This window comes from Microchirus variegatus (genome assembly GCF_963457635.1).
Source record: "Microchirus variegatus genome assembly, chromosome: 15".
Lineage (NCBI taxonomy): Eukaryota > Metazoa > Chordata > Actinopteri > Pleuronectiformes > Soleidae > Microchirus > Microchirus variegatus.
In genome coordinates, this window is record NC_139816.1 from 21,061,656 (window position 1) to 21,071,989 (window position 10,334).

The following is a 10,334-nucleotide window of genomic DNA, read 5'->3' on the forward strand; positions in this document are numbered from 1 at the left end:
CACTGACACTGTTTTATCACCCGGCTCTGTTGGTGTGAGTGTCACTGCTCCTTCCTTTCTGCTGTCACTCCCTCCATCATTCTGTCATCCTCACCAGGAGCTTCTCTGTCTTTCTCAAAGTCTTTCTATAATTCTCTGAAGGAGAAGAGAGGTTTAACCTGCAGCAGGAGTGTGGAATGAGAGAAGAAGAGAGATGAAGACACACCATCAGCTGTTCTTCTCGCTCACTAGAGCGAGACTCTCTCTGAAACATTGATGAAGTCTGAGGATCCAGTTTCACAACGGAAACCCAAACTGAGCCAGAAACTCGAAGCAGTGAAGTATCTGATGATCACTCCACACCAAACTACCTAAAAGGAATAGTTCAGGTGTTTTTTAGGAGGGGACTGAGGCGCCCCCTACTGCTGATCAGTGATTTTAGCTTGCGGGGACACAGGAGCTGCTGGTCTACTGCTGCCTCGTGTGGTCACTTTGTGTCACTGAAATAAATTGGAACTAATTATTTTAAACACCAAATTCATTAAATAAGGCATTTGAACTTAGTGATGGAGGCAGTGGATTAACAACTGATTGTCTCTATGGACTTTGGTGTGGGAGAGTGAGTGGTTTACACACTTGTTTTTGGTTGAGTGGCTTAATTTTTCCTTGCAAACAAAAGAGAACTATCCCTTTAAACTAGCGTCAACAGTGACACATGCATGAGGTTTGATGTCAGAGAGTAAACACTGATTCACTCTCTTTCTCTCCTGTTGAGCCTCAGTGTCGATCGTCCTCCTCAGGAAATGATGTGTGTGTGTGCGTTTGTGCAAGTGTTTGTGTGAGAGTGTGAGTGTGTCTGTGCGTGTGTGTTTGTGCAAGTGTGTTTGTGCGAGTGTGTGTGTGAGAGTTTTTGTAAGTGTGTGTTTTTACCGCTTTAGTGTTAACCTGCTTTAAAGCTGTAGTACGTAACTCTTCGCCTCTGTTTGTTCTCCATGTTTTTCCGCGTCCAACTGAAAAACAGACAAAACTATCAGACCTGTCTGAGGGAGCGTTTGTTTGTATACAGTAGCAGAGCAGGGGTGGGCACATTTTTGGGACAGTGGAATTCAATTCTGAAATTTTTGGTGCCTGCTGTTTTTGTGTGTTTTCTCTTTAGCAACTCAAGTGTTGCCATTGTCTCCGTCTGTCTCGACATTGAACAAATCACTTCCTGTGTTCAGCATGGGAATGACACCAGGCAACACAAGATCGGAACACTGTTATACTGGGAAACTTTTGTTCTTGAAGTTTTCTATTAAAAAACTTTCACTTTTTTTTTTTGAGGTCTATCATTTAATGTTTTGCTGAGAAAAGTAAAAAAATCCCATTGAAATGTCTCTAAACATTGTTTATTTTCTAACATATATAAACATGTAAAGAGGAGAAACATTAGCCTTTTATTTTGAAAATCTTCAGTGTGTTTCCACTGAAATTACCCAGGAAAAGAACCTAGAACTCTCGAGGGGCGGGTCTATGTTCTGAAGAAATCTGATTGGTTGAACATATTTTGCAGCTGCAACAATACAAGACCTTTAAAGGAAGACCAAGAGATATGGACCTTTCAAAAAGATGGAGGACACAGTGATAGTGGACACAGTGATAGTGGACAAGGTCCCTCGTAAAAAACGCTGTATTTCTGTTTCTATATGATCATTTTTTATTAAATCATGTTTTTTCTTCACTGACGCTGAGCTAAAATGTCTCCAGAACAAATGAAGTCGCTCTGCGTCAGAGTTTGTGTTTATTACTGACTGTAACTCGACACCTGAGCTCAGGTTACAGACACAGTTACAGCTACACACACACAGAGTCAAACCTTCAAAAATAAAAGCCTAAGTTCAGTTCAGACAGAAGCAAAAATAAGGTCATTTTAATTTTAAAATGACAAAAAAAAAAAAAAAAATCTTCAAACTGAGGTGAAACTGATTTATAAAAAAAAAATAGTTCCATGAGCCTTATTGTGAAAAACATGCATCCCATACACTTAACTATGACTTAAATGTATGGGAGTACAAAATAAGCAATACTTCACTTCAATTAAGCATTTATTAACAAATGATTCCCTTTATTGATGTTCCCTGTGAGCCTTAATGAAACAAATGAGTCTTATTTGTGTATCTGGAGCATTAATAAAGATTAATAAGGGTTAGTAATTGTTCAATTACAGTTAAGTAATGCCCATTCACGGACAGTTATTGATGCGTTAACCGACTTGAATGAACAACAACATGAATTAATACCTTAATTACACCTGAATAACATTAATGCATTAATAGTTGAAACATGAATTAATGTGTGAATGCTTAATAAAACAACTTAAATGTTTTCAGCTTCGTAAAAAAACATAAACTCTTTACTCAACAAACTTTAAATCCAATAATAAATTCAGGTTATATGAAGCGTCTCTTGTCCGCAAACACTAAACACGTTAAAAAGCAGATTTGAGACACTGAGTTTTTTTGGCGTTTTGTCATCACAGAAGATTTAGTTTAAATCGTCGTCTGACAGAGATAAAATCCAGCTGAAAATTCCTCAGTCTCTAAGTTTTATAGACAACAGATGAGCGAGTGGGACATGGTCCAACACACACACACAGTCAGCTTCTCAGTGAGGTAAGTTAACCTTAACTATCACAAATCACACACACACACACACACACACACACATCTAAAGAATAACGTGATAAAGTAAAACATCCTTTTCTGTTTAAGATTAGACTTTTTTGAAGAAGACATAAACTACTGTAGGAGAGGGACAACAGGGTCTCTGCAGGTTTCATCAAGTCAAATTTAAGACTTTTTAAGACTTGTTTAAGATCATAATGAATACAATTTAAGACCCATTTCAAATCCATACTGGCAAAAAAGTACAAAAGACATTGGAAAATTGGAGCCACAAATCGTTGAACTTGCAATTTGGCTTAGCTGTGGACTTTCATTAAGTTTTCTCCGCTGTTATGCTAAGCTAAGCTGAAACACACCATGGCGCGCGCACAGCACACTAGCTAGTGGTGCTCGATAAATTGTCACCGGGCAGCACAGGTGACCTACTTTAGTTCCGTGTTGTAGTTAAGTTATCCTATCCTCAAAAATAGAAACATTTCAAAGCGAGACTGAAGTTATATTTTAAATAAAAGTCACGTTAACACATTTTTAAGACCTTTCAAAACTGTATTTAAGACTTTTAATGAGATATAGGAGAATTTAAAGGTGAAGTAAGTAATTTATAGTGCCATCTAGAGGAGAGGCTGAAATTTACAACAAAGAACTGCTCCTCTGCTCACCCCCTCCCTTCCCTGATCGCTACGGTATCCTCAGCCGGTCAAATGTCGTCCTCGTTGTCTTTCTCCGTGTCAGCAGATGAGGTTCGTGAGGCGAGGGAGAGGGCGAGCTACCACGGCCGTAGCAGACGAAGCGAGAGACAGCGGAGGCGGGACTTCAGCTACAAGTAAAGAGACGCTTGTTTTGTTCTCTCGTGTTTGTCCTTACAGGCTCCGGTAGAAACATGGCGTCTCGCTGCTAACAGTGGCTATGCAACCACGGCCCGCGACCATGTTATTTTACATGACTTTTTGAAACACTACGAAAATGAAACAAAGAATATTATACAGTGACTAGACAATGCAGGAGCACATAATATGTATAAAAAAGTGGATTTTGGGTCATATAAACCCATAAATACTACATAGTGTCCCTTTAAGACATTTTAAGGCCTTAAATTCAAATTATTGGATTTAAGACTTTTTAAGACCGCGCGGATACCCTGGACAAGTGTCAGTATGAAGTGGACAAAACCTATTTTACAGCTATATATATACACTGTCTGGCCAAAAAAAGTAGCCACCTACTAAAAAAACAAAACAAACACTAATATTGGGTTGAACCGCCTTTAGCTTTTATTACAGCAATCATTCACTGTGACATTGTTTCAATAAGCTTCTTCAATGTCACAGAGATTTATTTCCGTCCAGTGTTGCATTACTTTTTCACCAAGTTCTTGTATTGATGATGGGAGAGTCAGACCACTGTGAAAAGCTCCAGTACATCCCAAACATTCTCAATGGGGTTAAGGTCTGGACTCTGTGGTGAAAATGAACCACTCTTTCACAATTTGAGCCGGATAAATCCTGACATAGCCATCTTGGAATGCCCGTGCCATCAGGGAAGAAGAAATCCATTGATGGAATAATCTGGTCATTCAGTTAATCCTCATTCTTTAGGCACATAATGTTGCTGAGCCAAGACCTGAACAACGGCCAAGACTATCTACAATAAACAGCTACTGTCAAAAAGGTGGCAACTTGGCCAGTTTTTCTGTTCACATGTACAGTGCGGAGGATTCCATGAGGTCAGAAGATGGAGATACAATATCTCTAGGAAATGTTTAAACGGATCGATAAACTGAGTCTGAAAGTAATAATCAGTAGCAACCTTTAATATTAACACAAAGACCTTCTTAAACTGTTTAACACTGTTGCGCACCATCTAGTGGTCAACATGGGGTTAAGCTGTGCGGAAGGGGTGTGGATGTTTTCTGACTGTTGTTTTTCACCCATTCATTTGCGACATCAAGGAAACCTGGGTTCAAGCCCCGGTTTGCAACGAGGGCCATTATCTACCACTTCATCCTCCACTTCATCCTCCACTGGAGGGTGCTGTGTCTATCTCAGCTGACACAGGGTGATGGACAGGGTACATCCTGTACAGTTCACCAGTCCATCGCAGGGCCACATATAGAGACATACAAACATTCACTCACACCTACGGTCAATTTAGAGTGATCAATTTACGTAATCTGCATGTTTTTGGACAGTGGGAGGAACTCAGAGAAACAGGGAGAAAATACTAACTCCATGCAGAAAGGCCCTTGTTCCAACCGGGGCTCGAACCCAGGTCTCCTTGCTGCAAAGGCAAGAACGCTAACCACTGCGACGGAGGCCCACAAGGTTTTTTGTTTTTTTTTTACATTCTAGGATATTTATTGGACTAGTCACATATGTAATATAGAAGACAAAATATTCATTCTTAACCCTAACACAACATATGGTAAATATCAATAAACTCATGTCATGTGACGCATGTCTAAATCCTTTCACCCAGCAGCAGTGAGTACTGTGTGTGAGACGTACCTGTCGCTCTGTCACAGACTTTTTTTTTTGCTTAGTAAATCATGGACCGAAATAAAAACCAGGACTAAAACCTTTTTTTTCCCAAAAATTTATTGTCTCGTCTCTCTGCAGACGACACACAGAAACAGCCACAGTGCACCACTGTTTTCACTCGTCTGCCTCCGACTCCTCCTCGTCCTGACTGATCTGGAAGTAACGAAGCTCATACGTCTCCTTGTCTGACGCCACCACTCTCAGCCAGTCACGCAGGTTGTTTTTTTTCAGGTACTTTTTAGTCAAGTACTTCAGGTACCTGAGCAGAGAAAGAGACGAAAATAGGGTAAGCGTTAAATCAATGTTTTGGTTCAATTAAATTAACTTAAATTAAATCACATGGAGCTCAGACCTTTTGGAGAACTGTTTCTCCGATGTGACGTTGATCTTGTTCTTCATGCGGCCGACCTGGACGATGTTTCCCAGGTTCCCCGTCTTCCCGTTCACCTTAATCCTCTCCTTGAGGAAGATTTCCTATTGAACAGAGCAGAGTGACACACTAGGGAAGAGAACCCTAGTAAATACGGAGCTAGGGAAGGAAGCCCTAGTCCAGACACAGGATTAGCGGCTTCACCAAAGAGCTCTGGAGTAACAGGGGGAGTGTATGTTTTGTATTCTGTGGATGAGCGCCCCCTGCTGCTGAGAATCCTCAAAACAACAGGCATTGTTTTGGAATACATGTCTGCCACAAGCAGATTTTAGCCTCTTTACAAAATAGTTCATAAAATAAAAGGTAATTTTAAGTCTAGGATATTTCAAGAGCATGTTCACGTCTTTATCTCACAGTTAGACAGACTTTTCCAACAGAAACTGAAGTTTATAAACCACTCACTCACTGTGGTAAGTTTTTCCACAGTAAACAACCTAGTTTCCGTCACTTCACAGCTGCAGTAAAGACTTACAAAGTTGGCAGAGTCCAGGATACCGTCCTCGACAGGATGAGTCAGGTCTAAGGTGAATTTCCATGAGGCTCCCTTTCTGGACTTCCTTCCTACAGTCGGCCTCTTCTGTTTGATGAGTTTAATCTGTGACATTAACACCAGACACACAATCACTTTACACATACATTATAAGTTAAAAAGAAGCACCAACATTTGTCAACAAAATTTAAGTTCAGCAAATACAAAATTCTACATAATCCATAAATGGCACATATTCCATGCACTACAAACCCGTATTTGCTCCCAAACACCAAATGCCGGTAATATTACAAGAAACATTGACATAAAGTCTTCAATTCTTATATGAAGACACCATTACATTAAAGTGAAGCCATAACAATTATTAAACATGAACGAACACGAAATAAGAGGTTTAAAAAAAAAAACGCACACACACAAACAAACAAACAAAAACATAGTAACATACAGTCAAGGTAAACATGGTATTTACGCTGCATTCCGCTCAATGAACTGCTGCTTTTAAACTACTTCCATAAGTTATCAAACCACTAGCTTGTGAAACATGACAAATATGCCGAATAGACTAATTACCAGTAACGTAAAGTTCGGCTAACACGCGAATAACACATTTACAGACCTCAAAGCGAAAACTAACGTTTATTTTAAAATAGTATTTTTTTCCTATGGAGTCGCGTCTCAGGTCAAACAAATGAATGGAACACGTGTAAGCGAACGTGGCGTAAAAGCACCACTTAAAACTCGTTAAACGTCATCAGGGTTCAGAAACACATTTATACACTTCGATTATTCGTTTATGTCATTGATTAAACGTTGAAGCAACTAAATAAACGTTAAAAATTTAGTATTTCCGAAGGGAGCTCGACGGACTCACCGGCGCCATGTTGAGCGATCGGGAGGAAAGGAGGAGGCGGATGTGACGCAGGCGTGACGTCTGACGTAGTGTACGTCCTCCCCATATTTGGTCAAGTAGGTCCAACTATAGATATACTCAAGGATAGATCACTGATGTATACATCCCAGTATACATCAATGAGTTAGATGTCTCGTCCGCGCTGCTGACCAAGGGAGTCGAACGTCCGCACTGGCGGCCATCTTGTCACAGTCAGCTCGCTCACCCATAACGTGTTGTCTTGGTACATGGACTTTTTAAATAACCATAACTTGCTAAATTTTCATGTCAACCGATGATCCATCTGAGCAGACAATGCTCAGACAAAATCTGCAGACTTCCGTCGTAAAACTTAACTGTAGGTCATTGTGAACCCCAGTCACAGAGTATGTGAACCCACAGACTTATAGTAACATATTTTCTGTGTTAAAGTGTCTAATACACCTTCGGGTGTATTATTTCATACACGTGAAGGTATGAAATAATAACAAAAAAAGATCCAAAAAACATTGTGAAATCAAAAATAATAAATAATATTTATTAAATGATAAGGATAAGATAAGGAACAATAGAGAAGAATATAAAGTAACGGGAGTGTGATGTGCATCAGTAAGTGGAAGGGAACCAAAAGACAGCCAAAGCCAAAACGCAGAGAGAGAGAGAGACACACACAAATACACACCTAAATGATCATATTTATGGGGTAATTGTATGTATGTATGTAATTTAAGAATAAGATAACCACAGTAAAAACAGAAACATTCAGTGATTGTGTAAACAAACATATTTTAAAAAGCCTTGTATCAACAACAATCTTGCATTACTATGATGTCATAGCCCCACTGTTCCTGTGTAACAGAACCTGTATTGTACAAACTAAGTAACTCAAAATGATCCTAAATATAAATCATCATTTTACAACATCCTACAGGTGAAAGGTGATCCCACGGCGATTAGAGCATCTGTATTCTGCTCAAAAGTCTGACATCTTCCCTGGTGAGTCAGCAATTTCCTGTAGAAATCATAATGTAAGATGTTTTTAACAAACCAATCCGATTGGAAATCATGTGCAACTTAAGTTCATTATTGTGGTTAGTAAAACTTAGCTATATAATGGAAAATATCAACCTTGATAACTTGCACAAGTAGAATAGATAATGTAGCCTAGCTGTGACACACAACTGAGCTAAAAGATTAAGTTGTTTTCAGAAGTGAAAAGCTGCAATTTCAACATGTTAAAGCATCCAGAATTATAACACTGTTAATAACATTTGTAAGATATGGAAGCATATTGCATTCACTTGGGAAAAAAACTCCTTAATTAAGAGTAATTCATTTTCGGTTTGTTTATTTGAATATTTTTTTTTCTGTTTTTCTGACAATTTTTTTTTCTTTTTATCAGAGTAAATTTTTTTCTGTTTTTCGGAGTAATTATTTTTTCATTTTTTTGTGCAAAAAAATGTTCCCCTGTTTTTCAGAGTAATTTTTTTTCTGAATTATCGAGAACTCTCTAGAGAACCTCCAACGCTTGAGTGCTTTTCTAGTTTTGAATATTTTAGTCTGATCATTTAGGGGGAAAATGCTGTGAAAAAGTTGTAGGCGCAGTGCCGACAAAATACACCCTGTTGGCACGCCTGGTTCAGACACCGAGTGTTATAACAGTGATAATGCTATGGCTCAGACAGTGAGTGTTGCAACCAGTGATAGCGTCTACGGATCATACCCAAAATGTAATCACTTGTTCCTGGTTCCATTGCGGACATTTCCTGAAAATGTCATCCGAATCCGTCCGCGACTTTTCGAGTTATGTTGCTAACTAACAGACAGACAGACAAACAAACAGACAAACTCTGGCGAGAACATAACCTCCTTGGCGGAGGTAATACATTACTCCGAAAAACAGACCAAAAATATATTACTCCGAAAAACAGGAAAAGAATTACTCAGAAAATCAGGAAAACAATTTGTGATTTGCCCCAGATGGACTGGGGCAAGATGGCTGCCAGTGTGGACGTTCAACACACACATCTACCCCTGTTTATATCTATGGGTCCGACCCATGGATGTATTATATGAACTGGATAAAGCTCCGCCTCCTTTGGCTCCGTTCATTCCTATGAAGCTGCTCACCCAGCGCATATGCCAAAAAAGTTTTTGACTTCCGCGTTTATTTCCGGGTTATGGGACCCATAGAGCCTGTGCAGTAGTGTCACTCCCATAATGCTTCACGGCTATGTGAACGAGCCGTCCGCGTTATCGTCGTATAGCGTACATGAACAGTGAAAGGCATGATGGGAGTACGCTAATAATGTGCGCTAGCGGATTTCATGAATACCGCCGTCACGTTAACTTCGGCTTTAAACCATGGATTTGTAAATAAATGCAAAACCAACGATATCGAAGTGAATATAGTAAGCTGAAAAGTACAATGACGGAGTTAAAGATTAAAACGATCAATAAAAATTGTTTATTTGAGTTAGGACCGTGACTATTAGTTTATATGTGTTACAGGAATCATGTTGTGTTTGTCTGATTTCCCTTATATAATTGTATAATTATTATTATGAACAATAATAACAATAATAAGTTAACAACGTGTTAAAGTAGGTTTATAACTCCCGATTCTTTCACTCAACACGTTTATATTCAACTATAATTCGCGTGTTCATCACATTTAACAGTAACTTCCTGAACCGATATTGACGATAAGACAAACAGCCTCCCCGGGAATCAGTGGTGAAGTGACCGCAGGTCTCAGTGCATCACACGGTCACAGCTCCACAGTCCACACCTTCATCAGTGTCACAATGACATCATCACACGGTCACAGCTCCACAGTCCACATTGTCATCAGTGTCATGATGACATCATCAAACGGTCACAGCTCCACAGTCCACACCGTCATCAGTGTCACGATGACATCATCACACGGTCACAGCTCCACAGTCCACACCTTCATCAGTGTCACGATGACATCATCACACGGTCACAGCTCCACAGTCCACACCGTCATCAGTGTCACGATGACATCATCACACGGTCACAGCTCCACAGTCCACATCGTCATCAGTGTCACGATGTCCGGGACTGAACACAGTGATAAAGTGCAGCATGTCAGTCTCCTCTCCTCAATGAACCCACAAAGCAGCTCGTTAATACATTGATAATAAGTTTTAAAATAAATGTTAATGAGCGCAGAATAAACAACTAAAACCTGCTTTGTCATAATATTTTAAAAATGTAAACGAAACCCCCTCATTGTCTTCATTTATTCACATTTCTCATAAAGTTTTCATATCGTACAGTTCACTGACAGCAGCGCTGTTCCCGAGACGCCACATGA

At 39.6% G+C, this 10,334-nt stretch overlaps 1 protein-coding gene across 1 annotated transcript; it reads right to left on the reverse strand.

Moving 5' to 3' along the window:
- Positions 1-5,234: 5,234 nt before the first annotated feature.
- On the reverse strand, positions 5,235-7,016 carry rpl22l1 (ribosomal protein L22-like 1). Its single transcript, XM_083901946.1, has 4 exons — positions 6,974-7,016; positions 6,082-6,204; positions 5,532-5,653; positions 5,235-5,438 (listed from the first exon to the last, which is right to left on the reverse strand). Exons 1-4 carry the CDS (start codon positions 6,980-6,982, stop codon positions 5,294-5,296), a joined length of 399 nt encoding a protein of 132 aa, XP_083758072.1. The 5' UTR covers positions 6,983-7,016; the 3' UTR covers positions 5,235-5,293.
- Positions 7,017-10,334: the final 3,318 nt, after the last annotated feature.

What these genes read in the sequence shown, in the direction of transcription:
- rpl22l1 (XM_083901946.1), bottom strand. An exon ending in TCCTGGACTCTGCCAACTTT is followed by an intron (nt 5,654 to 6,081) that starts GTAAGTCTTTAC and finishes TCTGTTCAATAG; the next exon opens with GAAATCTTCCTCAAGGAGAG. An exon ending in GAGAAACAGTTCTCCAAAAG is followed by an intron (nt 5,439 to 5,531) that starts GTCTGAGCTCCA and finishes TTCTCTGCTCAG; the next exon opens with GTACCTGAAGTACTTGACTA.